At 41.5% G+C, this 22,361-nt stretch overlaps 1 protein-coding gene across 2 annotated transcripts; it reads left to right on the forward strand.

Annotated features, from left to right (window-relative positions):
• The first annotated feature begins 1,463 nt into the window (after nucleotides 1–1,463).
• On the forward strand, nucleotides 1,464–20,499 carry galm (galactose mutarotase). 2 transcript variants are annotated; one of them, XM_079168793.1, is made up of 9 exons: nucleotides 1,464–1,504; nucleotides 2,367–2,560; nucleotides 4,011–4,165; nucleotides 7,118–7,231; nucleotides 8,176–8,268; nucleotides 9,427–9,508; nucleotides 18,494–18,644; nucleotides 18,892–19,066; nucleotides 20,276–20,499. In XM_079168793.1, the coding sequence occupies exons 2-9, from the start codon at nucleotides 2,374–2,376 to the stop codon at nucleotides 20,351–20,353; spliced, it is 1,035 nt and encodes a 344-aa protein (XP_079024919.1). In that variant the 5' UTR covers nucleotides 1,464–1,504; nucleotides 2,367–2,373; the 3' UTR covers nucleotides 20,354–20,499. The 2 variants fall into 2 exon arrangements, with proteins under 2 accessions (XP_079024919.1, XP_079024920.1); XM_079168794.1 differs by having other exon boundaries at nucleotides 2,373–2,560.
• The last annotated feature ends 1,862 nt before the right edge of the window (nucleotides 20,500–22,361 follow it).

Consider the following 22,361-nt stretch of genomic DNA (forward strand, 5'->3'; position numbering starts at 1 on the left):
AAATGGATTTGTGAGATGATTGTTGCTGACATATCTGCATAGGCAGACATGACAAAAAATGAATTAGTTTGGTGGTATGTGTAATTTAGTTAATTGCTGTGACTACTAGAAAAACTTTACAACCTTATTTTTCAACAAGCTATGGCACTGATGCCATCTTAAACGGCTAAAGCTCTCCGTCATGACGGCAGTACTATTCTAAAGGCCTTGTCTTTACTCTGGTGACCGTTACAGCCATCTGACAGCAGCAGATATCTGTTCCATCTGCAGTCATTAACTGGAGTGATGTGGGCACTAAAGAACTTGAGAACCCCCTGTGTTTGTGTGCACATCAAACATGTCATTTTGATTAATTATTCTACACAGTTTCTTCTGCACAGCAACAGGTGTGTTTTACAAACTGCCAGTGTTTCCTGACGGGCAAAGCTCTAATGATAATGTGAATAATAATGCATTCTTTTTGATTCCACCCCGGGCCCAAGTCAAGTGCAGCACATGTGCGACAAGTAAGCCTGGCCATGAAATTACCAAAAGTTTGCTTGGCACTCTCCCAACGCCCTGGGCAGGGCCCACTGTGTCCTATGTGCACAGCAGCATTAACCATCGACTTGTGCAGGTAAGGAGGAAAAAAAGCATTCTTTATTCCTTTTTCCCCAATTCCAACCTTAGTAATGAAGTGATATTTTTACCACGGGGTGTCCACATTTGAGATGACATAAGCCTTTAGAAGTCCCTCGGCAGGGACATTTGCAGTGAAAGGGGACAGAGCTGTAGGAGGAGAAGAAGAAGAAGGGAAAATAAATAAATAAAAATAGCCCTTTAATACTTAAACAGTAAAAGTAACAGTTGAAATAACCTTATTGCACATAGGAAACATATTTATCAGTTTCATTAATATTGCACACGGAAGCGTTCGTTTTGGTTTGTGCGATCTAGTGGGAGTAGTGTTGATGGTAAAGTGTGACAGCAGCAGGAAGGAGCTGCAGTATCTCCTTCACACAACGCGAGTTCTTCAGCCTGAGCTCTTTATATAGCCCGTTTTATTAAGATGATCGGCATATTAGAAGCAAATACAAAGTATACTTTTTTAAATCTAACCCTAACCCATAATAATATAGTACTGTGGAAGTGCAGTTGGATTTTCCTAAATCCTTGTGGTCTTTACCAAACATAACGTTTTCCATCGAGGTCAAGGAAAAGTTGTTGTGAAAAGACATTTTCAGCAGCAGTCCAGCTGTGCACGCGGCTGTGCATTCAGACAGTAGAGAAGAAGAAAAAGTGGGCGTTCGTTGTTGTACCCCACGAGAACACTGGACACTCCAGTCCCGCAGCAGAAGAAGAAGACTCTACTGGACAAAGCTGGTTGCGAGTCTTCATGAAGCCACACACCCGGTACTGTAGGTGGCGGTATGCACCTTTCATCGTGGGTATGCCATCCGTCAAGACGAGTCCATCCTGTTGCACATCCATGCTCACGTGACTCGATCGACTAAACTGTCCTGAGGTGAGCGACAGGTGGAACGTCAGCAGTTAACCGTTTGTCAAATGTGTAGATTACAAAAAAAAAGACTTGACACAAAGTTCACACTCTCTGTAGTGAACAACGGTTAGCCCGCAGCTAACACACCAAAGTCTGGTGTGAGTGTTTAACTGTTTCTGGTCCGGCTCTAAGAAGACGTGTGGTGGTAGTAGTAGTAGTAGTAGTAGTAATATATTGTTGTAGTATGTGTTCATAACGTCACAGGGTCACTAAACTAAACGCTCGCATGAAATGATCCTGATTAGAAGTTATATAGAATATGAGCTCCGAGCATGAACTGAGTCGTTCACACGCTGTACTTTGCGCTGCATTCTTCTCCTGAACACCAGAGGGCGCACAAACAAAATGACCTGTGAAGAATTCAAAAGACAACGAGTGTAACTCAGAGATATGACCATAGACTGTAGGTGTAACTCTAACCCATACAAACTAACCTCCACTATAGAGAAGAGGGATTGTGATTATCTGTAAACTCATTTCTCATATTCATGGACTACTTTATTGTCTTTATACAAGACCTGTGAAGAAGAAAGTTAATTATTAAATTCATTATAAAGAAGCAAAGGTTGAATATCCTGTTGGCTGCAAAATATTATCTCAAAGGAAGATTTTGAAGACCTGTTTCTAAAGCATCTACAAGTGAACTGACCTTTGTATAATCCTAGAAATGTAAATGGTGTTTTCATCATGTGATCACGCTGCACATGATTAAAAAATCCAGAGGTGCACGACCAATGCAGATGTAACTTTAGCTGGAGGATGAGATTTGAGAGAAAAAAACATTTTCAGAGTGATGTGAAGGTGATGCTGTGCTTGTGGTTGTGAGGTCCAGGATGACTCAGGTGAGCCATCAGCAGTGGGGAGAGGTGGTTGGGCAGGGCCGTGTGGACCTGTGGGTCCTCCAGTCCTCTCTGGTGCGCGTGGAGGTCCTCACCCTGGGTGCCATCATCAGGTCCGTGTGCAGCAGAGGGAGGGATGGACAGATGGAAGACGTAGTCCTGGGCTATGATGACCTGGAAGGTATAGTAGGGAGAATATTTATTTTCCTCCGAATATGCATTAAAAGAATCAAAGGGAATAAGATTTCCCAATTACATAATACTTGTAAATGCTGTGTGTTGAAGGTTTGCTGGGCTGCCCACACATTTAAACATTAGAGGGACCGTTCTCTGATCACAGGACAGATTAACTCACCCCTGTATTGAGAGGATCCTCCTTCTATGTGGCTTTAGGAGTTTAAAACCATTCATGGTGTTTGTAAGATGACATATTTATTCTATATTAGGAGATGGAGGTAGCTAGCTACCAGTTTTGTTCATCCCAGGTTCTTTCTCATATTTACGTTTATTTTGCTGTGATGATCACATTCAAATCACAGAAATGAAGTAAGCTTCTTGCTTTGTTGAAACCAGGGGTGAAGTAGGTTGAAGTTCTTGCCTGTACTACGAGCCCAACCTTCATCGCTTCACATTGTTCTCCTCCCAGCTGCAGATTTAATACATCACATGAAACCGATAAGACAGATGGAATGTTTGTCATGGGTCCTGAATTCAAGTATGAGACCCTATAGGTGGGGTAGGGACGCTCTGTCAGTTATTTTGAAGGAGACACACATGTCCTCATGTGCTCTGTCTGCTTTTGTTTTACACAATAAGCTAATTAACTTGCTTTCCTAAAATAATGTGATCTCGTGGCTATCTTTTTTTTCCTTTAGATGTCATTAATTCCCTAACTAAGAACGTTTTGAGAAGAACCAAGTTAACGTTTTCCTACGATGGTCGTTTCTTACTGTGGTTTATACTTTCAGTAATTCAGTTTATTCAGAGCGTAGTCCTTGTATGTTAAATATGTCGGGTTAAATGGTGGAAGTGCCACAGAACAATTTGTGAATGTTGAGAAGACTTTCAAAGTCACAACAATTTATTTGTTTTATCAGAAGAAAATTACAACTAAATTCACCGACAACAGTTTAGGGTCACCGTGTGTAGAGGACGTCATGCCAGCATGGTTACAGAGGTCACATCTGTTTCACCTGCTGTCCATGTTGACAGTCATCACGAAATGAAACATTGTCATTTTACTTCAAGGGACTCGATCTCAGACAGTCAGCTGCAGCAGAAATAAGGATGTTTATTGTCATCGTAAAAAGATACAACGAAATTCAGTTGGCGACTCATCAGTCAGTACAGAAATTTGCGTTTGCCAGCAGAAGGCCGGTGGAATTTAAATAAAGTGTGTGACATTGGTCTGCTTGGCACTGCTGCACCATGCCATGCAGAAGCGACGTGTTTGTTTGGTAGCTTTAAATGTCAGTAGAAACACTGTGCTGACAATAATACTTCATCAAGTTGCATTTGATAGAACAATAGTGGGAGATGTTTTCGGAAAGAGCTCAGAGTAAGTGAGGAGAAAGAGCACCACGCATTGCTTTGGTGAGGGTGATGAAGAACACTGTGTGTTGTGTTTGCAGGTTACGTGTCAGATAAGCGCTACCTGGGAGCTGTGGTGGGCCGTGTGGCCAACAGGGTCGCACTGGGACGCTTTGTGGTGGAGGGGAAGGAGCACCGACTACATGTCAATAATGGACCCAATGCACTGCATGGAGGGCTGCAGGGCTTCAATAAGGTAAGACTAAGTGCACAGTGTCTGAATGAGTTTGTAGAAAGCTGAAAGGGATTTCTGTGGAACCTGAGTGGATGAATACCAGTGGTGTTACCTCCCAGCTGCAGGAACGTGAGCGTTTGAAGAGACTCAAAGGTTCTAAACTCGACCCATTATTCCATTAGGTTTGGCTGAGACCGTTTGTAATTTTCCCTCTGTAGCTTTCTGACCAGTAAGAAAACATGAGAAGATACAGTAAGTTTCGACAGGTAGTTTTGTTGAATATAATATGTTATCCATAGTGGTGCAACGAATCATAAAACGGATCATCGGAGTCACGGATCGGATCGCTGATCGGAGAAAAAGACAAACGGGAGCAAATATAACTTTTAGATCCCTGATCATGTTTTTTTGCCGCTGACACTAATTATTGATCATTGATGATCCATATTAACAGATACAGATACTTTTTACCACCGTCCTAAAAATCATTTCAACCGCTCTGAAGTCAGTAAACCATCAAAAATGATGAATGTTATCCTTTTACTTTATTAAAATAATTGCTAGTGGGATTTTTCCTCATAAAAACACACTATTCAAATAATAAGGAAATAAAAGATTGTATTTTCATTGATTAAAAAAAATCTTGTCATTAGTAGTTTTAATGATGTATTATTAGAGCTAGTGTAAACAGCTCATAATTATTATTATTATTATGTAAAAACATCTCCGATACTGGATTTATTCAAGTTTAACACCAAAACTACATGTTACGAGAACATGTGAACACATCATGATAACATTATAATGTACCTTCAGCCAGTACTCATGTTCACTGAGCAGAGCCTGAAGGCATCATGATGTAACTGAAGTGAACCTGTGTTGGTTAGCCGTTAGCGGTGCGGCTAACGTTACTAGCTCTCCTCCTGTTGGTTTAAACACTGATTGGTTGTTTACAATGAAACATTATCAGAGATCAGAGACTAAACACATGTTCTACTGAGTCAGTGAAACTTTATTTACACTCTGATGGTTAACGTTAAACTGTGGAATCAAACAGAGGTTCACATGTGTGCTGAACTGTGAGGGATCAGTACCGATCACAGATCAACAACAGTCCTTACAACACTAGTTATCCATAATCCATACTGGGTTGTTTGCTGTCACTGTGCTCCCACATGTTGCCACTAGGGTGGCAGAGAGCTGAAGGAAACCATGCTCACACTCAATCTCATGCTTCGTGTTAAACAAGAACATACAGACATCAAAGACATTCTGCTGGCTCTCTGATCTGTTCTGAGGATAAATGTTCATAAATCCACGTAGAACAAATGTATAGTTTCAGATTAACCTCGTAATCTTTAAATTGTTAATTATTAAAAAAGAATTTCAGCCAGCTCTGTGAGGCTGTAATTCGGGCAATCCATCCAAATGTCAAGTTATTTCACTCAAAACCAGGCGGCTACCTCCGGTTCTGCTGAGTGAAGCCGATGCGTCATGTGTTAAAGCTGCATTCTCTCTAATATCCACCAGGGGGCGACTCCTCTGGTTGTATAGAAGTCTATGAGAAAATGACTCTACTTCTCTCTTGATTTATTACCTCAGTAAACATTGTAAACATGAGTTTATGGTCTCAATCTGTAGTTTCAAGTCTTCTTCAATACAGCATGATGTTCATGTAGTAAATGATGGTCTATTTAGAGTCAAACAGACCATAAAGCAGGGTATGCTTTAGGGCGGGGCTACACAGTGATTGACAGGTCGCTGCTGCTACCAGAGGCGGCAAAAAACACCATGGCAACAGCCGTAATCCAAGATGGTGACTGCCAAATCGCCAAACTCGAGGCTTCAAAACACAAACCAGTGGGTAAAGTCACCATGACTGCGTACACTTCTTATACACAGTCTATGGTCAAAACCTCAAATGTCAACCTCATGGTGGCGCTAGAGCAATAGGATCGTTAAAGGTGCTACATTTAGAGCATCTCTATGATTGGGGGATTTACTCCACACGGCTCCCAACATGGTTAGCTAAAGATGCTAAACGTGCTAACAGCAGCATCACTGCTGACAGATCTAACAGTATTTACCTGAGGGATAAGCGGAGCTACACTTCCATGACGAGGTCGTGGGTCAGGAGCAGAGCGATTGTACGTACATTTCATGAACGTGATGAGGACATATGATGTCTGTTAACAACACACAGGTTAAACTACATCAATGAGGCGATGAGTGATGGTTAGTTTTAAAAGCAGCAGTCTGCTCATTTACCCTGAAGGCTAAACTGGCTCACTAAGGACAGATCCTGAATTTGAAGGATGCTCTGAAGGACTGTTCCAATGTCCAGGATCTACTGAGGACCGAGTCCTTGGTTCAGAGGATTTTCAACGCTGCATATGTGTATCCTCTGAGCTCCTAAAACACCCACAATCCTATGCGCATGATTTGGAAACAAGCTCTTATATGCTAGTAGACTTTCAGTTATTTCCGCCAAAATCTTTTTCAGACCAGTTTCTGGCGGCGATAGGCTTAATCTGCATTATGTGAAGGGCTTCTATGTAAAGGTCCCTCACTCCAGCTTTAATACTAGTCCAACGTATCCACAGTCCTCTCCCTCTGTGTGTAAAGGGATTCTAAAGTTCAGCTAAAGCTGATCACTGTCAGTCTTAAAGTGGGTATTTTCTGTTTTTTATTACCGTCACTTTAATGCAGCTCAGCAAGGAAACACTGTCCTGAGAAACAGAAAGACCGAACTTTGCACTAAATACACTGAAAGTGTTGAAGATGTCCACCTGAAGATTTAAAGTCAAACCTCAAAAATAAAGAAGTTCTATATCCACTGTGACCTCTGTGCTTCCGGAGTATTTGATTTGACATAAGCTGTTATTGACCTCTTGTAACAATGACAACTTCCACTCTATAATCCTATTCATGTAATTGCTGTATGATACTGCATGTATGAGTTTGTCTCTTCAGGCTATCTGGCTTGCTACAGCAGTGGAGGGTGGTGTACAACTGAGTCTTACCAGTCCAGATGGAGACCAGGGTTATCCTGGAGAGGTCCAGGTCTCTGTCTCCTACACCCTACAGGTAAGAACACCTGGTTCAGGTACACCGAGGTTTGCTTTTGGCTTGGATCTTCTCACTGAAGAGTTCTGGCTCATGAATGCTGGAAACCAAACACGACTAAACAACCTGAAAATAAAAAACAATGGAGAGTTATTACAGAGCAGGGCCTCTTATTTCCCTCAAGGAACCTGTGTTATACGTTGTACAATGCCATATTGACTTTGTTGTCGGACTTAATACTTTAACTGGTTATGAAATAGTCTCAGTTTAATAGGCTACTGGTGTCTCAGCAGTAAACTTACCATCAGACAGAAGATTGCCTCTGTCTTTATGGTCATTCTTAATGCCTGTCATCGGGTCCAGTTTGACTGTGACGTCAGAAGAAAGATTTACAGAAACTCCTTCAGCTCGAAATCCAGCAGGGCCTCCGGCAGCAACCAGCCCGCCATGGACAGACCCAGATCGGCTCATTGGACAAGTCTGCCTTCAGTGCTTTATGCCAGAAAAGGTTTATCTGAACCCAAACCACCAGTTTCCTAAATTTAACCAAGTAGGTTTGTTGCGTAAACCGAAGGAGATTTCTGGCAGAAAGCCTTGTGGGAGGAGAGCTCCGCTCCCAGCAGCATCTCCTCCTCCTCCAGAAGCAGAGCTTCTCCTCACTGCTCTGCCCGTCCCCACTGGGAGCCAACACCCACACCATGCTGCTGGAGGCCCAGGCTGGATTGCTGAGCCCGCTGGAGGGAAGGGAAGCACAGGAGAACCTGGACCAGGACTGAGCGTAGCACACTGTCAGACCCTGCTGCAGTAAATTCAGAGCTTTTCTAAAGGGACTCTGGTGCTTGGAAACACTACCGCCAACAGCAGCACAAAATGAATGTTCCTCGTAGTAGCTTTAAAAAGCCAGATTTTGCATGTCAATCAAGTGTGCAGAGGCCAGTTCAGTAAAATGTAAATTGTGTGTTCAGGGGGAAACACTAACTGCTGAATACCAAGCCCGGTCTACCAAAACCACCCCTATCAACCTCACCAACCACGCCTACTTCAACCTGTCGGGACAGGTAAGAGCACATGATCATCCAATGTGTCCCTGACAGAGAAATAGCAATACACTGTTAATTAATTCAGTCATCTTTAATGTAGAATGAAGGAGATTTAAGATGAGAGTGGGAATACAAGGGGAAGGATGAGGTTCATACTTAATTAAGATGTATTTCTCATTGACGTCTTTTTTGAATGAAAGACAAATAAAAAAATAGCATAGATATAAAAACATAATTCAAAACTTTCATATCTTATCGCCTTTCACCACACCGCACACATACAAGTACCGGTAGCAAAGTAAGTCAGCGTGACTCTGGAATATGAACTGATATATTGTTATTGTGGTTACATAATGTCATTCATGGTGCTGTTGGATATAGCGTGATGCCTTTGTGTGGAGGAGACCAAACAGTTTTTTAAAAGGCCAACAACAAATTTGGATTGAAGCAGAATGTTCTGTTCGATAAAAACATGTGAATTTTGGAAATGATTAATCAATCATTCTTCAATGAATGTTGCCTTTTGGACTCAACAACTCTCAGCATTATGTCCGCTCCATCATGCTGGAGATGAAGCAGTGATCTCACTCTTCTTCATATTTATGTGTATTATCTAACGCTCCATACCGTACGATACCAAGCTTTGATTGGTCACCAGGCGGAGAAGTGAACCACCGTCGTAGGACTGAAACACCAGGGTCAACCCTCAAGTTCCCTCGCTGACCTTAAATCCTGCTTTGTCGTACAGTACATGGCTCGTAGGTGCAGAGCACCAGAAACTAGTTCAGAGTTGGTATGAGGAGAGTTTGTAGCCTCTTTGGCTTGACTTCACTCTCACACGTGTGTCTGACCTGGTAGACGAGATGAAATGTGACAAACAGAAAACTTAAATGTCCCTCTGAACTTTGAAGCTGCAGGTTCTATGAAGCTTAATCACAGATGCAACATTTCATAATGGCTGATCCTCTCTGAGTCTGTGCAGTGTTTATCTGTTGAGTGCCTCATACGTGATTTAAACGAATCTTAAAATCAATCATGAAGTTCACTGGCAGCCAATGCAGCAAGAAGTGATGTGAGATATATGCCTCGTCAGGAAAATATTCTTTAACAGAATATAAGTTAAAGTGTGTGTGTGTGTGTGTGTGTGTGTGTGTGTGTGTGTGTGTGTGTGTGTAGGGGGCAGCAGATGTCTACGACCATCAGGTGTCCATCAGAGCTCAGTCCTACCTGCCTTTGGACGACACATCGATTCCTACAGGTAAAGGATTGACACGTTCTCTCACAACACAATGAAGCCGGCATTGAGAAAGGGATTTATTGAAATATGTGAAAGTATGTGAAAACCTTTAATAATGCCAGACGATAATAAAGTGCAGTATGTAATATTGTAAACGTATCAACTTCATCAACTACTACATGTACATGATATATCAATTGGGGGGTTACCGTATATTCTTTTATCTGTTTTTCTTAATGTTTTGGTGTAATATATTATCACGCTGCAGCCTGATGTCCTCTGCTCTCTGTGTCGGGGGTGAGCTACACACACACACACACACACACACAGAGAGAAGTCCCTGAGCAGCAGAGCAGAGAGGCTGCGGTGAAACACTGAAGTGAAGAAAACTACGACAACTACGCTTGTTACTGTTGTAGTAAAACCTCCAGGACTAAAAAGACAATACTTTATAAATACATCTGTTCAACAAACATGAACATGTAAATAGAGAAACATATTTCCATCTGCTCTGTCCCCAGTCTCTCATCCACCACCGCTATGTTTACACAAGCACAGCACGCTAGCTAGCTAGGCTATTAGCACATTGTTACCAACAAGCTAAAACAGAAACTGTCTGCCTCTAGTTTACTGTTTATCTTAGTTTGTTCTGCTAAACCTCTGCTGGCTGAGACACAGCAGAGGACAGAGGACAGAGGGACAGGAGAACAGAACACAGTAGGACAGCAGCAGATGAAGGAGGACAGCAGAGGGAGAAGGACAGCCTAGGGAGGAGGACAGGAGGACAGTAGGACAGCAGAGGAAGGAGGACAGAGGACAGCAGTGGGAGGAGGACAGCAGAGGGAGGACAGAGGACAGCAGAGGGAGGAGGACAGCAGAGGGAGGAGGACAGAGGACAGCAGAGGGAGGAGGACAGGACAGGAGGAATGACTGATACTGACTGATGTGTGTTCTTCATTCTTGATAAACTTCACTTATGAGATATTATTGAGTTTATTTAGTGACTTTGTTGTTTTGTAGACTGTTGCTGCTCTAGAAACAATATTTAGTTTTATCTAATATAGAAATATATTCTAATCCTGTTGTGAATTTATTCTTTTGTTGAATAAGGAATAAATAAGCAATCATTTGGTGGTAAGAGAATTGATAAAGAAGCGAACAGATAAGGAGTAGCTAGAAGAGTAGTAACGATACCCATCCTCACAAAAGTGAAAAGTTAATGTTGCTGTTTTGTGAAAAAACAGTTGAATCTATATTTCCATTATTTGATCTCCTTAATTACAAAATAGTAGTTTCTCCTCTACTGCCACAATGTTAATATGCTTAAATGATTGATTGAATTTCAATAGACTGAGTTTCTGATCCCAAAGTGGAAAACTATAACGTAAAGATACGATTGAGCATTAAAGTGTCCTGTCATTTTAATGGAAACGTGTTCTGGATTATCAAATGCATATACTATAATTTTACTAGTGTATAATCACCTCAAACTTGGAGTGTTTGTGTTATATCTACATAGCGGGTCCTCTCCACAGAGTCCGCCATGTTGCTCGAGAGCTTCACGTGTGTCTACGTTACCTTAAAAAGGACAGATAGTTCAGTTGGTTGCATTTTGTAGCCTCACCGCCAGATGCAACTAAACCGTACACACTGCTGCTTTTAAAGGAGGCCTCTCACTGTGTGAACTGGCTCCATCTATCCTGCTACTTGACATTAAAAGGGCAGGAAGTACAAAAATAACCTTTATCATCTTGCACGTAAATAACAGGGAATGGAGCTAGATTTGAGAAGAGTCCAGCTTTTATATTTATTCTGATTCTGATTTTGATTGAGCTCAATTAGGACACGCCCACTATTACTTTTCTCATTCATACCTTTCCTACTTTCAGATATATACAACGTTTTTCGTGAAATCAAATGCATGGATGTTCAAATTTGACACGTTTTTCATGCATTTTAAACTGAATCCTACATTCCAGCAGAAACTCCATTCAAACTTCAAATGTTCCAAATCTTTCATACATTCTGCACGTCTTTCAAATCTGATTCTAACTTCTTCTTTTTTTTTATCTTCAACCTTCTTTGAAGCTTAGTAAAAATGCCCTTCTCACCTTCTACAAAGCTGGAATGGATGACATCATAGCAAGAGTGGAGAGGAGCTTCTGAAATAAATATCTTCAGCTCGCTCCCATTCCCACAATCTTCACTCTTCATACGTCATTTCAGGTGAAAATGTAGAAGAATGTGTGTTCATTCATACATCGCTGTGGAATCAAAAGGACGTACACGTGTGGCCATAGGAGCCTGAAAGTGACCGGAACTCCAACCAGCTGCCCCATAGGGCCTCATGTTAACTGAGCCCAGACGTTTGTGGAGGTAAAAGGCCCTTTAGCAGACGAGATGAGATAGAACTGCCAGAGTTTCATTAAAGATTACAACAGAGGAATAGCAAAAAACAATAGAATAAAAATAGAAACATATATGAACAATAGAATAACAAGTATTAAGTGTAAAGTAAGTAATACTGACACCATTGCAAAATGGAGTACAATAGCAATAAGAGTAAGGTAAATAAATAAATTCAAAAAGTAAAATACAACAACCAAGATCAAATATAAGAGTACAAATATGAAGTGTATAAGAAGTGATACCAACCCCAGTGCCTAATGGAAACTAAAATAGAAACATTATATTGAGCTTGATATTGAGAGAGATATTGTCAATATTAGAAAAAGTAGTAGAAAGTTGTATTGCACATAGATTAATGAAAATAATATTGCACATGAAATTGAAATGTAATATTGCATGAAATATCACCACCATGGCAACCTTTGATTGCTCATTGAGATGAGCTAGTTCGTGTAGTTTGACTCAGTCACACAAGCACTCAGGACCTTTTCAGGCTTTGCTCTACTTATTTCTACTTCCAGCTTGAAACTCCATTCAAACCTTACAGTGTTCCACATATTTCATACATTATTGGCAGTTTTCAACTTTTAAGCAGCCAGCAAAAGTACTTAAAGTCTTCAAATAGTTCAGAACATTGCAGCTAGAATGTTAACCAAGAGTAAAAAATGTAAGCAAATTACAGCAGTGTTAGCCTCTCTTCATTGGCTACCTTTCCATGTCAGATCAGGCTTTAAATTGTAAATGGACACGCCCTTCCTACCTGATCTTCTTAAACCTTATACTCCAATCAGGAGTATCCTAACAGGAAGCTCAGGATGAGGCTCGTTTTATTTTCTAAATGAAAGCACACAACAGTCACTGTATGTTAACAGGAAACTAGAGATGAATCTAGCTTTTCAAAATGAAAGTGTTCATAGTTCAACTTCTGTCAGAGCTTAGACCTCAGCTGATGTTTTATCCATATTCCAACAAAGATAATTAAAGGAAACCTCAACTTCTTCTCAGTGCACTTACGCTCTTTAATATCCTTGCTCTAAAACACCCATTTTGAACTGTTTTGCATCTTTCATCCCTTTCCCACTTTACCATCCATTCATACTGCTTAATGCATTTTGAATTCATGCTCCTTCATAACCTACCAATGTTCCACATTAAAGCCAGCAATGCAGTTTAGCGTCAGCTTTTCAGAAAAGCCTTAAATGCTCCACATACATTATGGGTATTATTCAACTTTTAAATCCCATGCATATACTAATTAGACCCTTTTGCAACTCATTCATAGTCCAACTGCTTCTTCATACAGTTTAAAGCCAGCGATACAGTTGAGTTAGCTTTTCAACAAACCTTCACATATTCCACATCTTTCAACATTAAAGGTATTATTCAACATTTAAAGTTTAAAGTTAAATAGTTACATGGATTGTAGTACAACACATGACATGGTTAAGCTACGTTGGAGCAGTGGCGGGCCGTGCATTTTATACCTGGGCCTTCTGTGCTGTCCTACTACACTTGAGCCATCTCCTAATAAGCTCATTATGACGCCTCAGCTACGGTTATTATTTGTTTCTAGGGGTGTAATAATACACATATTCGTATTAAACAAACTGAACAATACGTTTGAATAATACTAGTGCATTTGGAAAATGCAGAAGCTTAAATTGTGGGAAATATAATGTTTTCGGTGGACTGCGCTCACGTAACAAACAACGGACTGTGTGACCTCTGAACCCGGAACAATAACAAAAAACAGCTGAGGCTGCGGCACCGCACGTGTCTTCAGGGAGGCTAAACTAGCTTAGTGGGGAAACAACAACCCGAACGGACAATAACCCTGCGCATGATGGGATGCTTCGTAATTAACGGACAATGCATATAGTCCAAATCAATGTAATTAACACAATGACAAGAACAAACTCACAAGAACCAGTCACATATATTTATATGACAACAAAGCAACAAATCAATCCAGCAACACTGCACGAGCACGAGCCATTCAAATTATTCATAAAAACAACACTATAGACAAATGAATACAGTAGAAACGCTACTGCAGATCTAAAAACGCAAAAGCAGTTGACTTACCAAAGCTGCTGTTCACTTAAAGATAAAGTCCATCCTCCTTTCTTTGTTACCTCTTTAACCCTGGCCCTATTTTTAGGCCTCTGCTCGAAAATTGCATACCCATACTAAAAAGAGTGTGTTTCTCTAACTACAAGGTCTATTTGAATAATAATTTGAATAATAATTTTGATGTTATAATAATGGTAAGACTTGTGAGATTTGTTCAGATGTGTAAATATCAGTTTATATGTTACTGGTTAAGAGTAAATGAAGATGGCACACAGCTCAAATTGAAAGGTTTCAGGTTCGCACTGAAAGCATGATTATCTCTTTTGAATGATGCTAACGAAAGTTTAAACCTCTCCCAAATCATAGCACAACATGTCAACAGTCTCTCTGCAAATTTTGACTTTGATAAAGTGAAGCAGAACAAAGTTAGAGAGGTTTTAGTACAGAGGTCAGGCGAGGTCACAAAAATTTCATTTTGGAACCAGCTGTTCCATTGTAATTTGATATACTATATAACTATATATTTCACTTGTTTTATCACTAATAGTGTTCAATACATCCAAATACAGCAGTTTGGCTTCATTTTGAGAGCCTGAATCCTCTCTGAGCCTGTTTTGTGTCTGTGATCCATGGAGCTGTCTCGTCTGACTGCAGTTTGTCTGTGTCTATGGAGACCTAACTCAGCAGCCCATTGGTCGATTTCAGTCAATGAACCCTCCTTCGACGCGTCAGTCTACAGAATTGAGCTAGGATAACGTGATGTTGATTGACAGAATCGTCAGCCAGTCACAATCAAAACCGCGCTGTCCCTCGCGAAGCGTAAAATCCGATATGCCGAAAGTAAAATCCCTACCCCCAGCTCCCCTGAGCTAGATTGACCCCCCTTTCTTCAAGGAAACAGTTCAATGACAATATAACCGGGGATTTATCCGTTCTCTTCATGAAATCAGCTCACGGTATGGTGCATTTATGATTATTATTGATAAAGCGGTTTGTGGTTCTGGTGCTTGTTGGCTCATAGCTCTGTAATGGTTTCACAGAGAGAAATTCTGAAGATATCTCTGGAATCTGTGTCGAATTCTCATGCTTTCTGATGTATTGGTTGTCCGTGTCAGCCTTTAGCTTTGTGTTCGTAGCTTTGTCCGGAGTGCGTAGCTCGCAGAGTCATGGCGAAAAATACGTGATATTGTGGTACATCTCCTAGATGATTATATGAGTTGTGTAGAATTGTGTTTGAATGTGTAAAATGGCTTAGATGATATTGTTGCCCAGATTCTCTTCTTTAACTGGGTATATAACATTCATTATATTAGTTTCTGAAAAGTTAATTCTACAACACTCTCTTCGCTAAACTTTCTCTCTTGAACCCCAAATGGTCCTCGCTCGGTGTAAAGAGTTAAAACCGCGGTTGTACAGAACATCGGTGCAGGTCAATTCCAGCCAGTCCTCCTGCGAACATGTTCGTTGAGTTGTAAATCCACTCAGGTCTCTCCAAAAGTTTTCAAAAGCACGTGTGCGTGTCCTGTCGTGTAGCTGCCTTGGTTAGCATAGTGTAGCTCCAAACACCAACAGCTCAGTTGCAAATTAAACGCATTCTTAGCCATAAAATGTGCAACGCTTCTCCGCCGCTGTCAGCCAGAAATACCGTTCGTACAAATCCTTTTCCATGCTGGGTTAGGGCTGCTAGCTGTGGGGTTGACCGACCCTTTGATACGATGTCCAGTTTTTCTGGAAATGTCCTCCAGAAATCCGTTTCTCCTCCTTCAGCCAATGAGTGTTAAAAAAACACAGCTAGGTAAAAAAAAAAGAATCTACACCAACCAAAACGCTAAAAATGTCATAACTTCTCTTACATATGTTTCAACCTGAACACTTACTAAACACTAAGATCTGCTAGCTAGCTTTCTGTTTGACAAAAGTCACGCAGGCCCACTGACCAATCACGGCGCACGTTAATGCAGACGTACTTAGCAGGCTACCTGAGTACCACTGGCACGTCAAAGAATACGCCCAACATGTCAATCTAAAGATCTGATTGGTTGAAGACTGACAATCAACAATATCATTCCCATTTACTTAAACTGCAAAGGCTCTCTAGCGGGCATCAGGCCTCTCTCCTAACATAGAGACATAGCGGCTGAATCTGATTGGATAAAAGCTCTCCTTAAAACAAGCTGTGCTGGAAGCAGCGCAACAGAGGAAGACAGTAGCTGTGCAATGAGAAAATAAGCTAATGGGAAAAAAAAATGAAAATGTAGTGTATTTGTGAAAAATTATTAAATTATAAAATAGCTTTGTGATTCTGTTTAGGCCAGCAGAGAAGGCTTTGCAGGCCCTGATGCTTGGAGTCAATGATTGGGGACGTATAGAGGACTGTTCATTTCGGCTCATGGGGGATTTCCAACACTCCATAGCAGAATGCTCTTTTTCTACGAAACCTTTGAGTTCAAATAGCTGGAGTCTTTCTGGTTCTGCCTCTGTTTTATTTTGTCTCTGTTTCTATTTCAAGAGGTCAGGTCCTGTTGTTTGAGATAACTGTTGGTTTACTCCTCATTTACTCTGCCTGTATGTTGAATCCGTCTTTACCATGTGCGTTAATTATGGTGTTTTCGATACAGAAGTGTGGAAGCAACTCTTGTGCTTGTGTGTGGGAGTGTGTTCCTTCATGCTCCATCAGACAAACAGTCTCATTACTCTGCAATTAGCTTTGGTTTCCCGGGAGACAGAGGAGCTAATGACTGTTTATTTAAATCACAGGATCTGTTTCAGAATTGAAATCCACCTCAAGGGCCGAAAATGAACCAGAGTTCAAACCATGCAATCAATGGTGTGCTCTAGAGAGGTAAAGGTAGAGGGCTGTACTTGAGTCCTGATGGCCTCTGTGCTTTCTGTCGGTTCAGAGCCCAACAGGACAATAGTTTGAGAGTGAGAGAACGGACAGTTTTGTTTTTCTCACCCAAAGATGGAGCTTCTCTGAAGCAGTAAAAGTCTGAAAATGCTGGCTTGGTGTCGCAGTTTGTTCGGGAAAACAGAGCTTTCTCAAAATGATGATGTAAGCTGCCCACTGATTGAGCTGTGTGGGAGTGAAAGTTAAGAAGGTGTTTGCTAACGGCTGACACAACTTTCAGTACACACACTGCTAAATCAGCAGACACTTGGTGGATTTAATTTTTGGTTTGTATGACGTGTCTTACACGATGACTTGGAGCAAACTTGGACTTGGAGTTTGATGAGGTGTGTTTGACGACGCCTTACTTATTGGTGTGTAGATGGGTTAGCCAGTTGTGTGTTGTATTCATTCAATCACACAGTAGATCAGTGGATCAAATCAAAAGAGGAAGTTCACAAGACAACTTCCTGTCATCTCTAACTTTCAAAATATAGTTTTTTTAAATGATGCTGCTCCCAGGCAACTAGTAGGTTACCTGAACCTGTAACCTGGGGCCTCATTGATTAAAATGTGCTATAAAGATGTGTACTACCGGTATGCACATAAAAGTATTTTTCAAACTAGCAAGCACAGAGCGGTGATAAATCCCACTTCGTCTTCGTACGTCGGCTTGTGAACATATTAGAGACGGTTTTAATTTAGAGTAGTTTAATTTTTTTAAGTTTACAGTACTTCACTCTAACTGTAAATGATGAAACAGTGGAACCATATATATATATAGAATAGAACGGACATTCCTATTCAAATCAACGTATCAGGACAGTCAGAGCAGCAGCCATTTGAATGCATACTGTTGCCATTGCTACCATTGCAGCTGGCTAAGATCCGTATTAACTAAACAGACTTATGGCAAGTTGCGGACTCACTGAGGGGAGGTTTTGCAGTAGGGACCAAACCCATAATGTAACGTTAGACAGTGTAGAGAGCCAGATGAGTGAAATTGAAAACCTTGATGCTTCGTCCACACACTTGTCACAGCGTAGGAAAGATCATTGATATCAACAGATAAGTGAGGGCTTTTTGTACACTATTGTACACTAGCCAACGTGCTGTGGCTCGCTTGTTTGCAGTCTATAAACAAGATATTGTACGGCATATGTCTGGGCTCTCATGTTAGGACAATTACATGCTGCATCACATTGCATAAAGAATCCAGAAGCCTTCATTCAAATTTCCCCTGAACTGACTTGTTTTAAAGGTTCTCTAACATTCAGATCATTAATATCTCATCAATAACTATCATCTCTGTAAATATATAGATGAGTAATGTGTACCTGAGCAGAGAATGAAGTCTCTCTCCATCTGTGTGTGTTGTTATCAGAGCTTCTACTCTCTTTGTTCACATAGTCGCCCGGCCGTGTGACTTTTAGTGCATGTTAGTGCATGTGAGCGTGCCTTTTAGTGCATGTTAGTTCACGTGAGCGTGCCTTTTAGTGCATGTTAGTGCATGTGAGCGTGCCCCACTGGTTAGCTCACGGCTGCTGCTCTGCACTGCTCTCATACGTGGAAGCGTAGCACCCACGTATGAGAGCAGTGATACACAATCACCAATCAATAACCAAATCCATCTGCAGGAGAGATCAGACGAGTGGATGGCACGCCCTTTGACCTCAGAAAGCCTGTTCTGATTGGCCCCCGGCTGAAGGAAGTTCCAGGTCCGGGGTTTGACCACAACTTCTGTCTGTCATCACCTGGGGACACCTGGACAGAGAGACACGCTGCCAGGTGTGCTTCAGATGACACACACACACACACTGTCATACACACACTGTCACACACACACACACACTACACTGTCATACACACACACACACACACACACACACTACACTGTCACACACACTACACTGTCACACACACACTGTCATATACACACTGACACACACTACACTGTCACACACACAAAACACTGTCTCATACACACAACAACATGCATACCGTTGTCAGCAAAACTTCATCTTCTTCATCTCAGAGTGTGTCACCCAGCCAGTGGGCGGGTCCTGGAGGTTTCTACCAGCCAACCAGGCATCCAGTTCTACACTGCCAACTTCCTGGATGGCTCTATGACAGGAAAGAGCGGGGCTAGGTACGGGAAGCACAGCTCCTTCTGTCTGGAGACACAGAATTGGCCTGATGCTGTCAACCAGGTATGATGATGATGATAATGATAGATAGAAACTGTTGTATGGAGTGATCTGTTGTTGAAACCAACTATCGTTGGCTTCTATATATATCATTGAGAAGGTGGACATTGTAATTGTATTCCTAAATATGACTTATTACTGTATTGGAGTACATTTAGGTCCAAGCTAGGTTAGCTTAGCTTCCATCTCAGCTCTCCTCCCTCTCCTCCAGGGGCAGCCAATATTTTGTAATTTCTACAATATATGTGTTTAGAAGAACACAGAAAAAACATGATAGAAAATGTGTTTGCATCTTTCATGACATTCGCCTCACCCAGAAGTTGTCCTCACCATAATAACACTGAAATCTCTCTCCGCTATTTTTTTTTGATTTTTCTCATAAATGTATGACTTTATAATCTTAAATCATAAATTTGCCACTTTAGTCTCAGCAAATATCTGAGTTTTTTCTCTGAATATTACACTCTCCCCAGGCTCTGTATTTTTTATTTATTTTATTTGCACCATCATACATTTAGAATATTTTACCATAAAACAGGTGATTTTAAAGGATCAAGACCACAATGGCCCTACCGCTCCTATAAGGGTCTGTGGATCAATCAGTGAAAATTAAAATGTAATAACTACAAAACGAAATAGTAACCCTGCTGAGTCGGTTTGGAGCTCCCTGACGGTGCTCCCATCTTGTTTCGCTGCCAGCGGACAAGGCGACGCTCCCAGGCGGCAACCTACGGTTCTGCCGAGTGAAGCCGATGCTTCATGTGTTAAAGCTGCATTCTCTCTAATGTCCACCAGGGGGCGACTCCTCTCGTTGTATAGACGTCTATGAGAAAATGACTCTACTTCTCTCTTGATTTATTACCTCAGTAAACATTGTAAACATGAGTTTATGGTCTCAATCTCTAGTTTCAAGTCTTCTTCAATACAGCATGATGTTCATTTAGTACATGATGGTCCATTTAGAGCCAAACAGACCATTAAGCAGGGGATGCTTTAGGGTGGGGCTACACAGTGATTGACAGGTCTCTGCTGCTACCAGAGACGTATACGGCGTCTCTACGTCACTCCTCCAAATTCCAAATATGGTAACTTCCGTTTATCGGTTGCAAAGAATACAACATTGCGACGGCGATGCCGCTTGAAACTGCTGTGACAACACGATTACAGAGACTGTGTGTGTGTGTGTTTGTGTGCGTGCGTCTCTGTCTTCAGGCCTCATTTCCTGATTGTCTTCTGCGTCCTGGTGAGGACTACCGACATGTGACTCGCTTCACTTTCACCACTGTCTGATGTCACCAACAGCGGGACAGACCAACAGCGGTTATTACAGCCTGTACATGTGGGTGTGTGTTCCTCGTCCAACCTGAACAAACTGTTTTTAAATTAAACAGAAAATAAAGAAGGAGCTGACTCACTCAAGCTCGTGGTTGCCATTTGTTCCGATGTGTTCTTTTTAGCATCAGGTTGGTTGTAGTCTATCTGTCCTATTCATCCCGCATTAAGAATTAGAGAGCAGTCAGACTGAGGTTGAACAGCATATAAATCTTATGTAACTCAGTCTTCACCTGAGAGTTCAACATTCCTGCAATATTTCTAGAACTTTAGGTGAGGAGGCGGGTTTGGGTGAGAGGGCATCCTACTACCCCAGATATGTTGTGTTGTTATGGCAACCTCTAATCCGTCACTCAAAGAGGCTTTTAACAGCTGAGGTTTCACAAAACTTGATCGAAGGTTTACAGCAGTGTCACACACACGGAGGGAACCGCTCACATAGTTCAGTTTAGCTGGTTTGTTTCCTACACTTTCTTTCATTTCTTAAATGTCTAACATGAAGTCAAAGCAGCGTGGTTATTGGCTGGGGGTCACACCCCCACACAAGGTCGCCCAGAAACACCCTGAACCCAGAAAGAAGAAGAGAAGAGAGCAGAGTCTCTGTAGATGCAGACACCACCAAGTGATGATTGAGAGGGATTCTTTTTGTATCAGTCTAACTGTTACATATGATACCTAAATCACTGAAATCAATTCTACCAGGATTTACTTTTGGTTCAAATATTTAAATGAGTTCTGGCAGGCTGCTATGTCAGTGTTAATTATTCTAACTTCAAATCTAACTATAAAAGTCACAGTGATTTTGACCTTTATAATAATGTTCCATACTGTACGACTGTCTTAAAATTAAATGATTATTGATTCACAGTGCTGTTCCACTGTAAGTGGCTCTAGAATAACGTGGTCATCTACACCAATCAGTGCCAAACATGTAGGTGTAAATCTATCCAAAGACATGTGCCTTCAAAAAGAAGGAGTGATGTGAAGAGAGAGAGAGAGAGAGAGAGAGAGAGCAAGCCTGCAGCAGGGAACAGAGAGCTGATGCTGCTGAGTGGGAGGGAAACCTGGCTCTCAGCTGGACAGAGAGAGGAGGAGCAGGGCTGTGCAAGATCTTTATGTTCATTCAGCTGTTTTTATCATATTGCAAATTAGAGCTGAGAGAACCATGAATGGAGATGACACTGGACTAAAGGTTGTCACGATGCTGACCTGTTCCTTATAAGAGATCCATCTAGTTCCATCCTGCTGGGACAACAGGCCGCTAGTCCTGGCTGTGCGACTAAGTTGTGTTTACATAATATGCACATGTGGATATAGTAAGCTAACCCGCCTCATCATATCTCATGATTACTGTCAGCTGGGCCCGTTGTCTTGTTTGTCTCTGAAGTATCGTCTGTCTTTCTTTTCTTCCACATCTGTCCATTCTGTAAATCTGTCTGAATGAACACCGTTGCCGACTGTTTACTGAAAACTATTCCGACATCAAAACATAAGTTGTGCATCACATTTTCCCTGGTCCCGCCCCTACTGTCATGCCACTGGCTCCACACTTTGTGAACTGTTGGCTTTATAACAACGGCGTACCTGATCAGAGGTGTTAACATGCATATGAAGCACCTGGACATTATGGCCTAAAGAAGGAAACAAGTCGTTTCTTAGTGATGGGCTAAGAAATTACCAAAGCAGCTCAAATGAATTACTGAAATAGCAAAATAATTCAGAGATGGTTTCGCTGATCAAATCAATTTAACATTGATGCGAGCTAATGTTAGCTCAGTTTGTCGCAGTGTCAGCTGCAATACTCGAGGTGAAGAGCCACTGAACACAATGAAACGAAGCAAAGTGAGATGTAAACAGTTCACAAATCAAGGCATTGTAGCTTTATGATTAAAAATCCTACAAAACGGCTGGTGTCTGTTCTTCAGAAAAGCTGACATTCTTGTCACACTTACTCCCCCCCGTGAGT

This window comes from Pholis gunnellus (assembly GCF_910591455.1).
Source record: "Pholis gunnellus genome assembly, chromosome: 11".
NCBI classification, from domain to species: Eukaryota; Metazoa; Chordata; class Actinopteri; order Perciformes; family Pholidae; genus Pholis; species Pholis gunnellus.

Coding starts and splice junctions, on each gene's coding strand:
- galm (XM_079168793.1), top strand. CDS start 2,374: ATGACTCAGGTGAGCCATCAGCAGTGGGGAGAGGTGGTTGGGCAGGGC. Junction 4,166..7,117: donor GGCTGCAGGGCTTCAATAAG/GTAAGACTAAGT, acceptor TTGTCTCTTCAG/GCTATCTGGCTTGCTACAGC. Junction 19,067..20,275: donor GGCCTGATGCTGTCAACCAG/GTATGATGATGA, acceptor CTCTGTCTTCAG/GCCTCATTTCCTGATTGTCT.